The sequence below is a fragment of the Erpetoichthys calabaricus genome, chromosome 4 (assembly GCF_900747795.2).
Source record: "Erpetoichthys calabaricus chromosome 4, fErpCal1.3, whole genome shotgun sequence".
Classification (NCBI taxonomy): domain Eukaryota; kingdom Metazoa; phylum Chordata; class Cladistia; order Polypteriformes; family Polypteridae; genus Erpetoichthys; species Erpetoichthys calabaricus.
This window is the reverse complement of record NC_041397.2, coordinates 178,178,308-178,195,279: the sequence shown is the minus strand read 5'-3', so window position 1 is coordinate 178,195,279 and position 16,972 is coordinate 178,178,308. Positions and strand designations below refer to the sequence as shown.

At 37.1% G+C, this 16,972-nt stretch overlaps 1 protein-coding gene across 2 annotated transcripts in view; it reads right to left on the bottom strand.

The window, feature by feature from the left end:
- The window catches only part of asmtl (acetylserotonin O-methyltransferase-like), a 152,307-nt gene that overhangs the window by 48,625 nt on the left and 86,710 nt on the right, over positions 1 to 16,972 (bottom strand). For both annotated transcript variants that reach the window (XM_051926074.1, XM_051926076.1), the window contains exon 10: positions 579 to 766. In XM_051926074.1, the coding sequence (XP_051782034.1) occupies positions 579 to 766 (188 nt within the window). The remainder of the gene's footprint in view (positions 1 to 578; positions 767 to 16,972) is intronic.

Genomic DNA, 16,972 nt, shown 5'->3' with positions numbered 1-16,972 from the left:
TTGTATTGTGACAGTGTTTCAACATAGGTATTCACTGTTGTGTCTCTTTTATGATTTCTACAATATATTTACCTGTATTTTCCATCCATTTCAAACTGGTCATTTATTTTCTTTTTCAAAGTATCTGTTTAACAGGGGACATAAGACAGGGTGCCTTCTGGGATTACAGCACCATGTCTTCTGATTCTATCGCCTTACTTATTAGAAAGACTGTAAGGTAGATTTCATCAACTGAACTTGGTTTGTTGAGATAGTTCCATTAGTTAAAGACCTACCTACATGTATGTCTGAGATTAGAATAACAATGAAAAATTTTACAAATAAATATATGTAGTTTTTAGAAGTAGTATGTTAAATAGTAATATTTAAAGTCTGTCTGTAATGTTGAAAAAAAAAAAAAAGGGTGCATGGGTATACTTTATAGCCCTATATAGTATACAATACAGCAATGGTATACTGTATAGTCGCACTAAATACATATAGACACCAGCAGAAAATAAGCTCATGAAGTATAAAAATACCAAATCATGCCCCGTTTTAGCCTATATGCTATTTGCACAGTAATTTGTTTTCAGTACCTGAAGGAGATCCTCTGTTGTCTTTCCAAACACCTGCTCATACTGACACTTGCCATCGTTAACAGCTTTCTCCAGTTGTGTGAAAAGAGGCCAGATATAATCATTTGAAAAGCTCACATATCCATGCAGGGAATATTCACTTGTTGTCAAAAGATAAGAGTTTGTATCGTCTGTATTCTTATAAACACCTGTGTCAACAAATAACAATATAAAACGACTAAAATATTATATGGTTACACTACTGTTTTCTTTCATTATGAAATATAACTAATACATTACACCAATAAGCTAAGTAGGGTCAGTAAGTGAACTGATAAAGGAACACAATAATTACATAAAAGATCTCAATTTAGTTTTTGTACTTCTAAATTTGTGGAATTTATACATACAGTATAAGAGACTGCCTGGTCGGAAAATTCAAAGTAAACATCTGCAGGAAAACATTAATCGAATGCAACTTGTTTATAGCTCTAATACTTTTTTAACACATGCTAAAATAAGATAACTATTTGGATACTATGTGTTGAGAATTTAGATTTTTAAGCTTATTATACACCCAACTTTAGCTTACTGATTGTATTCCAGGAATGCGCATTTTCCAGTTACTCACATGGTCATTTTTACTAACATAAAAACTAACCTGAGAGTTACCAACATTTTTCTATGAGGCAGTGTGTTGTGGAAAAATTTGTTTTCCTGACAGGTATTGTAATATTTTCTCATACACAAGACAGAAAAAATCCATTGCATGAAATGTTGCTGCAATGATTTCTATGGCACCACACTACAAATAATGGTGTGCTTTAACTATTTTGAATATTATCCAGTTGTTTATTTGCATATTTGTAGTATTAACCATAACACTACTATCACACCTAACTGACTAAAAATGAGTTCATTCTGGTGACAATTAATAACAGATGAACTTTAGAACAGCTGCCATAAGGTGATGTATCTGAAATTTAAATTCAGCAAATTTGTAACTTTATCCTTGTATAAAAAATTCCTTGTTAAGTAATAAATGTTTTCAACCATTTGTGGAATATTTTCCTTTAAATGTCCTTTAACCATTTCACTTTGTTATTGTAGAAGAAATTATATATTAAAAATAAAAAGCTCATTTACACTTTGAAATTTCTTTCATAACAACACTGTATAAACATTTATTTATGGTTACTTCTTTTTATTCTTAACCTTCTTATTAAATGTTTAATCTGTCATTTTCTAACCCGCTTAGTCCTCAAGGCAGGAACAAACCCTGGATAGGGTGCTAGTTCATCACAGGGTGGACACACACACACATACACACACACACGAATGACACACTCAATTTGTTATCGCCAATCCACTTAACCTGCATGTCTTTGGACTGTGGGAGGAAACCAAAGCACCCAGAAGTAACCAATGCAGACACGGGGAGAACATGCAAACTTTTTTTACAAGAAAAACAAAAAAACATAAAATAGTGAGTTTATTAATATTAATTAATATGTCAATAGAAGGAGATAACCTCTAGCAAACCTCAAGTGAGAAATCAAGGAAGAGACACTGCGTATCACAATAATGTTTAAAAAAAAAAAAAAAAAAAAAAGACAAAAAAATCAACAACAATATAGTGCCATACATGATAAATGTTGAACAGTGAAATTTGCCAAAGTGTTTTTCACGGGTAACTTGCAGTTTTCACCATTGACCTTGTTCGCCAATTTTTTCCCTGGAAATTTGCCCTGTGTCCAGCTTAGGCATAATTTTTTGCACAGTGCCAGATTATGTTTTGCAAGGCTTGCCTGATATCACAGATCTGTAGTAGCCAAAGCTGGATATCGATTCCACTACCTGATCTGCTCTAAATACACTATTTGCACTGCGCATGTACAGTACTTTCACTCATGCATACTGTAAGCGTAGTTTACCTCAAACTTTATGGCACTGTCCAATGTGCTTCATACATGCATGAATAATTTAAAGTGTATATATGAATGTGTGATATCACTACCCGATTTGATACTGTAGCCAGATTTGCACCCCACATGTGTTTAAACCTTTTTCCATATGGCTTTTTCCTTAAAACTCCTTTAAGGACAGCATCCCAGAATCATATTTTCCCTGTTGCAGATGACACAAGCATGTATTTATTTGGCATATATTTAAGGAAGAAGCCAAATAAGGACCTATAAGGCAAAACTTACAAAATTAAAAAAAAAAAGGTTATCATCAAAAGACTAATAATTTTACAATTTACATTTGGTTGGAATTTGAGTCAATACATTTTTACCAACCCAGACCCAAGTATCTCAATAACTGCCTTCAACTCCACAGCCCTGGTGACAAAAGATATGAACTTCTAGGATTATAAATTCATTTGAAGGGGAAATTAGAGTCAGGTGTTTCAATCAATGGGAAGAAAATCAGCTGAGTGTGGGAGCCCCTGGAATATTTAAAGAACAGAGCTGCACTAGTTTCTAGAAGTGTGTCATGCCTCAATCAAAGGTAACTTCTGAAGACCTCAGAAAAAAAAGGTTAATGCGTAGTATGCTGGAAAAAGTTACAAAACCTATTTTATGTGATTACTAACATCCTTTACATATTCTAAAACTCTGTGATGACCAGTGTGATTTTCTATGCTGTGGTGTACTGGGCTAGTAACATCACTTCAAAAGAGACCTACCGAATCAACAAACTAATTAAAAGGCAGGCTCACTACGGGATGCACTCTTGACCCCCTGGAGGTAGTATCAAAGGAGAGAATGAAAACAAAACTGAGTACCATTTGGGAAAATTCCGTACATCCTTTTTATCGCACACTAACATTAAGTACTTTAAGCCATTAAATTAATCAGCAGAAGTGTGTTAAGAAACACTAATGGGGCTCCTTAATACCAATGGCAATATGCATTTATATTGCCTCCTTGTGATTGTGACTGCTGTTTTAATCAATGGGCAAGTAAGATGTTTTCTTTCTTTATGGTCATTCTGGTGTGTATTTAAGAGAGGGGTTGTTGTTTGTCATAATATAATATGTAATATAAATATAAATAATAATAATATATAATAAAAATAATAATATCTCTTGTCACACACGTGCGCATGGGAGGCAGCTATAGGGCTTGAGTAAGGGCAATTCCAAGTCAGACCGGGATGTGGCAGAGTGCACAGATTCTTTTTCTCCTTGGCCTGCAGACCATCCATGGGAGATTCCACCTGGCTCTGTTGACATCACTTCCGGGTCCGAGCCTATGGAGGAAGACCTTGTCGGCTCCGGCCCCTTTGATGTCACGTCTGGGCTCAAGCCTATGGCTGAAGACCCTTATGAACCCAACCCCTTTAACCTCACTTCCTGTCTTCCCTTTTAAAAGCCTCCACCTTTTCCTTATTCCCTCAGTTCTGTTCTGGACTCGATTTTGTGCACATCAGTGCTGCATAACATTTTAGCAACTTTGCAGCCAGGATACCAAACATACGGGTGGATGCCCCAAACCTTGCTATGGCTCTGTGTGGAGTTTCTGACACTTTCTATAATATAAAAAAAAATCCTGGGACAAGACGAGACTTGCTAAGAGATTTTTTTCAAGTCCTGCGAGACGAGACTATTGCCAAGAGATTTTGTCAAGTCACTCCCTCCTCTCAATTATTTTCAAATACGCCTACGGTCCACTCAACTCTCATTCATATTAATGCTTTTGACAGACACAGTTCCTGTGCTCTCAGCTCTTATAAATTTTTACGTTTTTCTCATTTAAAGTCATTTATGAAAAGTCGTTAGTTTCATCCTTTAAAGAAGCTTTTCTGGACAGTATTTTTAGATCTACAATCTATTCGTTTCCTTCGATGTAGTCCTTTTCCGAACAATAATTTTATACGTTCTAGATGACACGTCAATGACTAAGCGAAGAAGAAAGGACAGTGCATCGAAAAGAGGCCCAAAAGAGTTGGAGAGAAAAGAATTCAAAAAAGAACAATAATAATCTAAGTGCAAATTCAGAAAATAAGGAAAGTAATAATCAGCCCAGACCAAGTTGAACTGAAAACCTAGCAGGTCCAAGCGGGGTCGGAAATAAAAGACAAAGAGTAGAAGACAAAGTAGAACGTTGTAAAGAGGTTCAAAAACGTAGGCGCGATACACATGCAGAGCAGGTTAGAGATTATGAAGGTCTTAAAAAACTGATAGTAAAGATCGCATTAGCGCTAACAAATGGAAATTATTACTCTGTAAAATAACGGAACAGAGAAAAGAGATCGAATATATGAACATAGGTGATATAACAGAAGTATGTAGATATTGCTCTGCTTTAAAGTTTAAGTTGGAGACTTGTAGATCGTCTAATTCATGTTGCCGTCAGGGAAAAGTAGTGTTTCCTCCCAATGAAGAGGTGTATACGCGAGAATTAAAAGATTTGTTGTTTGGTGAAAGTGAAATCCACAAACACTACAGGCAAAATATCAGAACCTACAATATTCTGTTCGCGTTCACATCACTCAATGCTCATAACGTAGATTTACACGATTCTGGACCATACACTAGGAGAATCTGTGGTCCCGTAACAATTAAACCTACAAGTTTAATTTAAAAGAAACCACAATTCGGTCAGGTTTATATTTATGATCACGGAGAAGCGATGCAACATTGAATTGAAAGAATTAAACTATCAGACGTATTAGAAATTCTACAGCCAATAATGGATACAAATCCATAAGTCCAAAAGTATCACACTTTACATGAAATTTATCTGCAAAACACGGACAAATAAGTTTTCTTGGATTTCTATATGAATCTGAAAATTCACGGTTGCATTTATAATAAACCAACATGTGATGAATTGTCAGCGATAATAGTTTTGAAAGAAGGATATATCAAAGACAGAAGTTTAAAAATATTTGCGTGTTAATTTCAAAGCCAAGCAGAAAGAAAACGTGTAACTCAACGAATACCTCTAATGCAACATGAAACATAATTTTATTTCAATTTATTACGTTTTACTATTTTTAACTATGGTTAATTACTCGCTGTAGTTAGTTCTATTATGCATATGTAACAATTCCCATGAAAATAATCTGTTTAAATTGTACATCCACTCACCCATATGCAAGCGGCAGAGGAACAAAGTAGCTAGCGCATTGCACCTGCCTTGGGTTTGGCGAGCGAAGCGAGCAGGGGCCACAACCCCCTAGTATCATATAAATATTTTTTTAGCTTACGTAAGAAGCTCAAAGTCCCCTGGGTTCAAATAATGTGCCAACCATCTATGATGTCTTGTCTTTCAACTGCTGTGGTCTAGTGTGTGTGTGTGTGTGTGTGTCCGATTCATGGCATATGCTGGAAAAAGTGGCTGTCTCTTTTTAAGTTTATTTTTCTCTTTTTATTCATTTTTCTACCGTTTCATTCTTATGTATATCACTGTTGAATGTTTTTTTTGGTTAGATAAGGCACAGCTTTGGTGTTTTTGGCCATAACAAAGGGTAATTGCCTGGTTTATTACCAAAGTTTTATGAAAATCTTTCCTGCTACATTAGAGGTAAAACTATTTTAGCAGAGCCAGTGGTTTCTGGTGAAACATGGTGGTTTGGAAAGTAATTGGATATAAAAATGTTCATTCCGTGTCAGGGGTAAAGAAATTGGTGGTAATTTTTATAAATGAAGAAATCTTGCTGAGGAGCTGGTAGGAGAAGTGTTGATTGTAAGTGGTTCACTGGTTCCTGTTTTACCCTGATAATTTCAAAAGTGCATCCTTTTCTAAAAAAAACGATATTCAGTTGAATGAAACAAAATAGTATGAACAGATTATGTTCGATATTATAATGATGCCTTTAGGGTGTAAAATGCAAGAACTGAAACATGTTTTTTTCTCAGAGAGTATATATGTATAGTATATATGATACTTAAACAACATGAAGATTTTTTTAATTTTTTTTTTTTTAAAGTGGATAGCAGTGACTATGTTGTATTGGTCAGTTCTGAATAAAGTAAATGTTTTACTAGTGCCACTGCGGGACAAAAGGATTCACAGTGCAAATATGAGTCAGTTATGTTTGTTGGGTGTTTTGCATGGCAGGGAGAATCCTGTTGAGGAGAACAAAGGGAACAGTGAAATTAAGTCCAAAAGTGGCGAGGGGGTTGAAAGTATTGACAATTACCAGATTGGTGTAGATAAGCCTGTGGCTCATGCAGGTGTTGTGTATAATCAGCCCCTACTACTTCATTAAAGTGGCTCCTCAGAAGAGCCCACTTCAAAGAGACAAAGATGTGTCAGCTGAGGCCTCACAGTATATGCTCAAATGCAACTATAGTACTTGCCAGCATAATAATTCTTGGAGTTTACTGAGGGGAAAGAGTCATTAAGGGTGTAAGATCATTTTTCAGATTTATACTTATTTGTAACGTCTGCACAGAGAAATGTGCAGAGCAGTTCAATTGGACAGGAAACAAAGGGAGACTAACAGAATAAAAAATGACAACAGTAAATTTTGCGGGTTATTTTACCAAAACTAAAGGGTCTGTTGTTTTATTTTCTCATCTACTTGGTATGGTTTACTGTGAACTCTCTTTGGCATCCTTCCATGCAGTCTTTACAGTCTTTTTTATGGAGTCTTTTTGGAAGTTTAAATGTGAATGATAGAGAGAGGGAAAAGGGACTACCGTTTTAGAATTTTTAGAACAGAAAGCTCTGCATGTCAGACTGCTTCAGGAGAACCATTCACATCTTCAGAATCGACTGGACTAATTGCAAGAATGTTGCTGGTCAGGCTTTTTTTAGCCATGGTTCTCATATTAGTGCTGAAGTAAATCAGGGAATTACAGGTCACTAATATTAGTGAGGTAGTGGCAGGGTGCTTGTCAAAGGTTCAGGTCAAAGATGAGAGACCAGGATCTTGCATTTATAAATGTCTAAGCTCCAACCAAAAGGGAGGAGAAGGATTTCTTTGTTTGTAGCTTTTAAAGAGGGTGTTGGATTCTTGTGTTAATGGAGAGAGTCTGATAGTGGAAAAATATGTCAAATGTACAGACAAGTTAGACTGTAATTGTGCTGAAACTCATACTGGGTTTCTCCAAACGTTACAAGCCCTGTTAAAACAGATTGATCTAGCTGATGTTTGGTGCAGTAAATTCCCATCAGTTAGATAGTACAGGTGCTGGTCATAAAATTAGAATATCATGACAAAGTTGATTTATTTCAGTAATTCCATTCAAAAAGTGAAACTTGTATATTAGATTCATTCATTACACACAGACTGATGTATTTCAAATGTTTATTTCTTTTAATTTTGATGATTATAACTGACAACTAATGAAAGTCCCAAATTCAGTATCTCGGAAAATTAGAATATTGTGAAAAGGTTCAATATTGAAGACACCTGGTGCCACACTCTAATCAGCTAATTAACTCAAAACACCTGCAAAAGCCTTTAAATGGTCTCTCAGTCTAGTTCTGTAGGCTACACAATCATGGGGAAGACTGTTGACTTGACAGTTGTCCAAAAGACGACCATTGACACCTTGCACAAGGAGGGCAAGACACATAAGGTCATTGCTAAAGAGGCTGGCTGTTCACAGAGCTCTGTGTCCAAGCACATTAATAGAGAGGCGAAGGGAAGAACAAGATGTGGTAGAAAAAAGTGTATAAGCAATAGGGATAACCGCACCCTGGAGAATATTGTGAAACAAAACCCATTCAAAAATGTGGGGGAGATTCACAAAGAGTGGACTGCAGCTGGAGTCAGTGCATCAAGAACCACCACGCACAGACGTATGCAAGACATGGGTTTCAGCTGTCGCATTCCTTGTGTCAAGCCACTCTTGAACAAGAGACAGCGTCAGAAGCGTCTTGCCTTTGGACTGCTGCTGAGTGGTCCAAAGTTATGTTCTCTGATGAAAGTAAGTTTTGCATTTCCTTTGGAAATCAAGGTCCCAGAGTCTGGAGGAAGAGAGGAGAGGCACAGAATCCACGTTGCGTGAGGTCCAGTGTAAAGTTTCCACAGTCAGTGATGGTTTGGGGTGCCATGTCATCTGCTGGTGTTGGTCCATTGTGTTTTCTGAGGTCCAAGGTCAACGCAGCCGTCTACCAGGAAGTTTTAGAGTACTTCATGCTTCCTGCTGCTGACAAACTTTATGGAGATGCAGATTTCATTTTCCAACAAGACCTGGCACCTGCACACAGTGCCAAAGCTACCAGTACCTGGTTTAAGGACCATGGTATCCCTGGTCTTGATTGGCCAGCAAACTCGCCTGACCTTAACCCCATAGAAAATCTATGGGGTATTGTGAAGAGGAAGATGCAATACGCCAGACCCAACAATTCAGAAGAGCTGAAGGCCACTATCAGAGCAACATGGGCTCTCATAACACCTGAGCAGTGCCACAGACTGATCGACTCCATGCCACGCCGCATTGCTGCAGTAATCCAGGCCAAAGGAGCCCCAACTAAACATTGAGTGCTGTACATGCTCATACTTTTCATGTTCATACCTTTCAGTTGGCCAACATTTCTAAAAATCCTTTTTTGCATTGGTCTTAATTGATATTCTAATTTTCCAAGATACTGAATTTGGGACTTTCATTAGTTGTCAGTTATAATCATCAACATTAAAAGAAATAAACATTTGAAATACATCAGTCTGTGTGTAATTACTGAAATAAATCAACTTTGTCATGATATTCTAATTTTATGACCAGCACCTGTATACCTGGGTGAAGGGATTCAAGATTAGAATGGTTTCACTGTCCAAATCACAATCTAAATACTGTCACCACAGCTTACACCTTTCCTGTTCCTTCGTCTGACCATTCTTTTGTCGGATGAAAGTCATTATTCCAAAAAACTTTCATTCAACTCTTTCTCTGCAAGAAGACACTCATTTAATTGTTTTGAATACTTTCGATAGCAGTGTGCTTTTACCAAACTTAAATTTGATTTACATAAACAGTGGTGGGACATTCCTAAAACTCAGATGAAAGTGTTTTGCCAATAACATATAGAGAAAGTCACCAGAAAGTGGCTACTAATTATAAAAGCATTGGAAGAGGACATTTTCAAACTACAAGATACTCTGAAAAATGAATTTCATGAAGAGACTTCTTCTATTTTAACACATAAAAAAATACACTTTCTAAACTTTTGAACTTGCATACACAAGATGCTCTAATGAGGCAGTTCTTTCAGAATATAATTGATTGTTATTATATTACACTGCCTACTTGAGTGTCTTGCTTCATCGTCACAATCCCCCTCGTGTTCTTAGATCCGCAGATCAGCTGCTCCTAACCGTTCCCAAGGCACATTTTACAGTTCGTGGTGAAAGGGCTTTTTCCGTCTGTGCACCTAGGCTCTGGAACTCCTTACCTTTAGTGGTTAGGCAAGCCGCTTCAGTCGCCACATTCAAATCACACCTAAAAACGCACTTCTTCACATTGGCTTTTAATTCTTAACCTGTCTTATTTCCACTTGCTTTTTGCTATTTCTCTGTTTTATTGGGTCCCCTGACCTGTTTTTAGTGTCTGTTATAATTCTCTCTTAATGTTTGTTTTTAATATTTTGCTTTTAGTCTTGCTTGTTTTAACTGTACAGCGCTTCGGTCAGTTGTAATGCTGTGTTTTTAAGCGCTTAACAAATAAAAATGGTATGGTATGGTATGGTTATGCACACTTTAGTATGGAGAAGACAGACGGCCAAAGCAAACTGATGCACATGCAGAGACTTTGCTATTCAAAGTCAATTATGTTAATATTTCTGCAATAGTTGATTTTTCTGGATGGACTTCCTTTGATTTCGAATGATTTAAGCTACAATTGGACTCTCAGCTAGTCTTTCTAGAGATGTCAGATTCACTTTTTGATTTAAACACTGGATAGACTCTTCCTGTTGAATTTTACAGATAGGTCTAGACACTGATGTACAAGCAGTGTTTTTTTTTTTAAATTTTATTTATTTTTATTGTAATCATTCCATACAAATAGATCCATTTATACAAAAAAGGATTGAAGACAAATCAAACCCCACCCTTGAGAAGAAGAGCATGGCGAAAGGAGAATTGCTATGGGCTTTTTAATAGGGCAAAAATAAACAAGGAAAAAATATATATATATAAATAAATAAATGGAGAAGGAAAAGAAATGCGGAAATAATTATTTCTTCTTATTCTAAAATATTATTGATTAGATCCTGCCAGGTTTTGAAAAAATTCTGTACAAGTCCTCTAACTGAGAATTTGATTTTTTCCAATTTCAAATAATATAAAACATCGGTTTCCCACTGACTTATCAGAGGAGAGTTAGGATTCTTCCAATTTAACAAAATAAGTCTGCGTGCCAAAAGTGTAGTGAATGCAATCACAGTTTGCTTGTCCTTCTCCACTTCAAGTCCATCTGGAAGAACACCAAACACAGCTGTTAATGGGTTAGGAGGGATTGTGACACCAAGGCTGTCTCGAAAGGCACGTAAAAATTTTGGTCCAAAATGATGTTAATTTGGTACATGCCCAAAACATGTAACCCAGTGAGGCAGGAGCTTGGTTGCAGCGTTCGAAGGGTGGATCTTGCCCTGGAAACATTTTGGACACTTTTAAGCGAGACAGATGAGCTCAATATATAATTTTTAGTTGAATAATTCTATGCTTTGCGCATATGGAGCTTGAGTGAATTCTCTGCAATGCTACCTTCCACTCCTTTTCTGATATATTAATTAAGAGATCTTTTTCCCATTGTCCTCTTGGATCTTTGAAAGGAAGGGACTCTAACATAATTTAATATAATGCGGAAATGGTGTCTAATGGACAGTTTAACATCTGTGGCAGAGCGAAGGGCGCTCAGCAGGCTCCTATCAATTATGGAGAATCCACTGCATCCACTAAATAATGTCATCTCCAGACAGAAGAGCAGCTTCAGCGACAGACTGCTGTCACTGTCCTGCTCCACAGACAGATTGAGGAGATCGTTCCTCCCCCAAACTATGCGACTCTTTAATTCCACCAGGGGGGGTAAACGTTAATATTTAACATTATACATAGTTATTGTCTGTTTTTTTCACCTGTATTATTATCATTCTTTAATTTAATATTATTTATTGTATCAGTATGCTGCTGCTGAAGAATGTGAATTTCCCATCGGGATTAATAAAGTATCTATCTATCTATCTATCTATCTATCTATCTATCTATCTATCTATCTATCTATCTATCTATCTATCTATCTATCTATCTAATTCCTCGAAATTGAGCAGTATTTTTTCCAGCATGGTGGAGGGTACGAGATGAGGAAAATCGGGCAGTTTCTGTTTAACAAAGTTTCTAATTTGAAGATAGTGAAAGAAATGTGTAGCTGGGAGGCTGAATTTGGAACGTAATTGTTCAAAGGATGCAAAGATATTGTCTATATAAAGATCTCTGAGCAATTGAATCCCAAATCTTTTCCAGGTATTAAAAACTGGATATGTTTGCGAGGGTTGAAAGAGTTGGTTCTCCTGCATGGGTGCCACAGATAAAAGATTTTCCATCTTAAATTGCTTTCTAATTTGGTTCCATATTCTGAGTGAGTAAAGCACAATTGGGTTATTAGTATATTTGCAATAACTTGCATTTATTGGAGATCAGAGCAGGGAGTATAAAGAAGTACTACAGGATTTTACTTCTATTGCGGACCAAGCCTGTGTATGTTCATTTATTTGTGTCCAGGTTTTTATGGCTTGTATGTTTGCTGCCCAGTAATAAAACTGAAAATTAGGTAGAGCCATGCCACCTTCTGCCTGAGGTCTTTCTAGGGTCGCTTTTCTGATACGCGAGTGTTTTGAGTTCCAAATAAATGAGGTTATAGTTGAGTCTAATTGCTTAAAAAATGATTTATTGATATATATTGGAATGTTTTGAAATAAAAGAAGAAGTTTAGGAAGGATATTCATCTTAACAGCGTTAATTCTTCCAGCTAGAGTGAGATGAAGGGTTGACCATCTATGCAAGTCTTGCTTAATTTTTTCCATACAGACGGCAAAATTTTGTTGATAAAGAGCTTTATGTTTAATTGTGATATTTACCCCTAGGTATTTAAACTGATCTGCTATGGTAAAAGGTAGGGTGTCCAATCTAATATTATAAGCTTGTGAATTCACTGGAAAGAGTATACTTTTATTCAGATTAATTCTGAGACTGGATTACTTTTGAAATTCTGTACGTGCGGTTAAAACTGCAGGCACAGTGTTTTCTGGGTCTGAAATATATAAAACCATATCATCTGCATATAGAGAAATTTTCTGTTCCAGTCCTTCTCTGATAATCCTCTTTATCTGATAAGAATTTCGACAGTGGACCGCCAGTGGTTCAATGGCAACTGCAAGCAGCAGTGGGGACAAGGGGCATCCTTGTCTGGTGCCACGTTCTAGCTTAAAGTAGTCTGAACAAATATTGTTAATACAAACTGAAGCTTCTGGATTGGTATACAGTAGTTTGATCCATGCACACATATTCGGGCCAAACCCAAATTTCTCCAATGCAGTGAAAAGGTAGTTCCATTCAATCACATCAAATCCTTTTTCTGCATCTAGTGATAATATCATCTCTGGGATGTTTGACTTTGCTGGTGAATATATTACATTAGACAGGCGTCGGAGATTGGAAGATAAGTGTCGGCCTTTAATAAATCCAGTTTGATACTGTGATATTACCGAAGGCAGCACTTTCTCCATCCTTCTACCTATAATTTTTGACAGTATCTTAACATCATTATTCAGGAGTGAAATTGGTCTGTATGATGCACATTGTAACAAGTCCTTATTTTGTTTAGGAAAGACGGTGATTAATGCTTGACAAAAAGTTTGAGGTAGAATTTGATTGTCTCTAGCTTCTGTAAATGTTGCCAATAAGAGGGGAGCTAGCTGAGTGGAGAATTTCTTATAAAATTCTACAGGGTAGCCATCAGGGCCTGCTGATTTCCTGCTTTGAAGTGACTTTATAGCATCTAGTAATTCTGATAGGGTCAGAGGTTTATCCAGTTCCTCAGCACTATTTGTGGTGTCTGTAATGTATCCAGAAATGCATTAGATTGTGTGTTGTCTTCCTTGAACTCAGAAAAATATAAGATTTTATAGTAATCTCTAAATGTGCACATTATATTTTTATGGTCAATGATGTCTTCTCCATTCGTGTTGGTGATTACTGGGATTGCATTGCGAACTTCTTGCTTGTGGATTTGTTGAGCTAAAAGCTTATTAGCTTTCTCTCCATGTTCATAGTAATGATGTCTTGACTTATAAATAAGTTGTTCAGTTTCTTTAGTTGTCAAGATGTTGAGTTCTGTATCCAGAGTCTTCCTTTTCCTATGAAGAGCCTCACTTGGATACCTGGCTTGTTCTTCATCTATTCTAGTAATTTCGCTTCTTAGCTCTGATGCTTTCTAATTAATTTCTGTGGGAAAGATATGAAATAATCTGTCCTCTTAAAAAGGCCTTTAGAGTTTCCCAGAGTGTTCCTGCAGAAACCTCTGAGGGTGTGTTTGTCTCTATGAAGGAGCTGATTTGTTTGGATATAAATTCTGTGCAGTTCTCGTCTGCTAATAGAACAGGGTTAAGACGCCATCTGTGAGGTGAGTGTGAGGGGCTTAATGATTTTAGCTCCAAGACTAGAGGGGCATGGTCGGAGACAACAATTGTGTTGTATTTGCATAATTAAATCATAGGCAAGAAATGATTATCTATAAAAAAATAATCAATTCTTGAGTAGCTATGATGCACTGGTGAGTAGAACGAATATGTTCTTGAGTTTGGGTTAAGAAACCTCCAGGGGTCTGATAAGTTGTGGTCAGTTAAAAACTATGTAATTGTCTTTGCAGTGTTAGATGTCATCCCCCCTGTGACGGGAGTCCTATCTAAGAGTGGATTTAAAACACACTTAAAGTCCCCAGCCATTATAATTTTATGAGTGTTCACATTGGGAATGGATGCAAATAGATTTTGTATGAATTCCTTATCATCGACATTGGGTGCATAAACATTTATCAAAATCATTTTACTGTTATATAAGTTGCCCATGACCATCACATATCTCCCTTCTGGGTCCGATACTACATCTGATGCTACAAATGGGACTGTTCTATGTATGAGAATTCCCACACCTCTAGTTTTCTTTGTAAAGCTAGAATGGAACAATTGGCCAGTCCAGTCTTTTTGTAGTCTGGACTGATCCTTGCTTAGTAAGCGGGTCTCCTGCAAAACATACTATTTTAGCGTTTAAGCCTGTTAGGTGAGAGCATACTTTCTTTCTCTTTAATTCGTGATTCAGGCCTTTAACATTCCAGCTCACAAAGTTAACTGTCCCATCATGGAGACACTGATTCTGAGTTTTTAATGTCATTTTATAGTCTTAACAGGTAGTGAGGCAGTTTTAATTTTAATTTCAAATTTCCCCACGAGTTATTGCCATATAGCCTATTGTTATGTTGATATTTATAGTTATAAGGATTAGAAGAATAGATTTGATATAGCCTGCTCTCCTTCTCTCCCCCCTTTATCCCCCCACCCCCCCATTTTGCCCCCCCCACATGAGCCTAGATCCCATTTCGCAGTATCCCAGTCCTCTGACATACAAAGAGACAGAGCATGTCCAAAACAAAACAAGCCCCCCAACTACAACCCCCGCAGCGGCGTTTGAGAATTAAAACAAAGTAGAAATATCTATTGCAGCTAAAGTCTAAATACTATCTGCCAAAAATATAATCATTAACAGTCTTTAAGCTTAAAATATCTTCAGCAATTTTAAGATATTAAGATAATAAAATAATGAACCCTGGGAATGATTTTAAAAAGTGGTCTAGGTTAAACATAGTAGATCCTAATGCAATAATACAAATAGCAATTAACCAAGGGTATGATGTTAAACAGTCTACTTTAGGGTCCCTACTTTAATTACTTCCACACACTCACGTCTATAGCTGTAATTAAAACATAAACATATAGTGTCCAAGTAAAGAAAAGGATGTATAATTATAATACCCGTCTCTTTAAAAGTGGATCAAACAGCAGATAAGTCCTTCCCATGCCATGAGAGAATATGGCTCATTATTGACTTTCAAAAGAGTGTCGGAAACAGCTTCTTTAATTCCTTTTCAGCTTCCTCCTTGCTTGAAAATACATAATATTTGTCTTGAACTTCCACTTTCAGTTTGGCGGGATACAAGAGGGTGTATTTGATATCGGCTTTCCGTAGCAGCTTTTTAATGTCGAAGTAGGCTGTGCGTTTTGCAGCGGTTAAAGGTGAGAAGTCAGGGAAAATACAAATGAGATTATTTTCAAATATCTTGCTTGTGTCTGAGAAGTGCCATCACATCAAGCTTACATCGTAATTGTTCGAAGCGAACAATAAAGGACCTGGGTTTAAAGGTGTTTGATCTGAGTATGCGATAAGCTGCTGCTATCTCGGTATCTAATTTAAAGTCATCTCCAATTATATTAGAGAGTAATTCTACTGCAAATTTCACTGGGTTTGAACTTTCTCGTTTCTCAGGTATACTTTCAATTCTTATATTATTCCTTCTGCACCCACCTTCCAGGGCCGCAAGTCTGTCTCCGAGTTTTTTGCATTCGGAATTCCCAGCTGTAGCTTTCTCATTGGTGTCAGATGCCAATTGTTCCACTGTTTCATTTCGAGCCGTGAATGCCTGCTTAACGTCATTCGACTGATCGGCAAGTTTTTTCAGTTTGGATCTATTTTCTTCAATGTGTTCCTCTAATTTCTCCACTATACCTTTAAAGGTCACATCAAAACGTTTAAATAGACGCATTTCCCGTGTTTTGTTATCCGTGGCCAGTGTAGCGATCATCTCTTTCAGTTTGGACAGTTCGCTTCGGCTTTCATGCTCCGCGAGTGGAATAGCAGCTCCTGTTACAGCAGATGTTGCGGGCTCGCGATGAGTAGATGAGAGCACATACTGCAGGGCCTTTTCTAGTCTTGAATGATCCTCAGAAATCAGCGATCCATCGTGACCTGTGTCACTTGCACCCTTGCTCCCATTTTCACTCTCGACCGGAGACGATGCAGTGGAGCGGGGTCCTAGGAAGTCTGCGCATTTGTCTGCCTGTTCCAGGTCAGTCTCTGAGAGGCCATACCTCGTACTCGGGCTGGACGTCTGTCCAGACTTTGATGCAGCTTTAAGTTTCTTTTCCGGTTCTTTCTGACTTCTCTTCTTGTTACTCATATTTATATATTGTAGTGGAAGTTCCTTGGGTCGGGTAAATACAGGATACCTCTAAATAATAATAAATACGTGGGAAAATAAAGCCGCTGCTAGCGGAGCTCCGCTTCAGACGTCCATCTCCTGTAACGGACGACACCAAATCTCAAGCAGTTTTTTTTTTTTTTTTTTTTTTTAACTATAACGAGAGATAAACATTTATCTATGAAGTAGGAATTTTCTGACCATA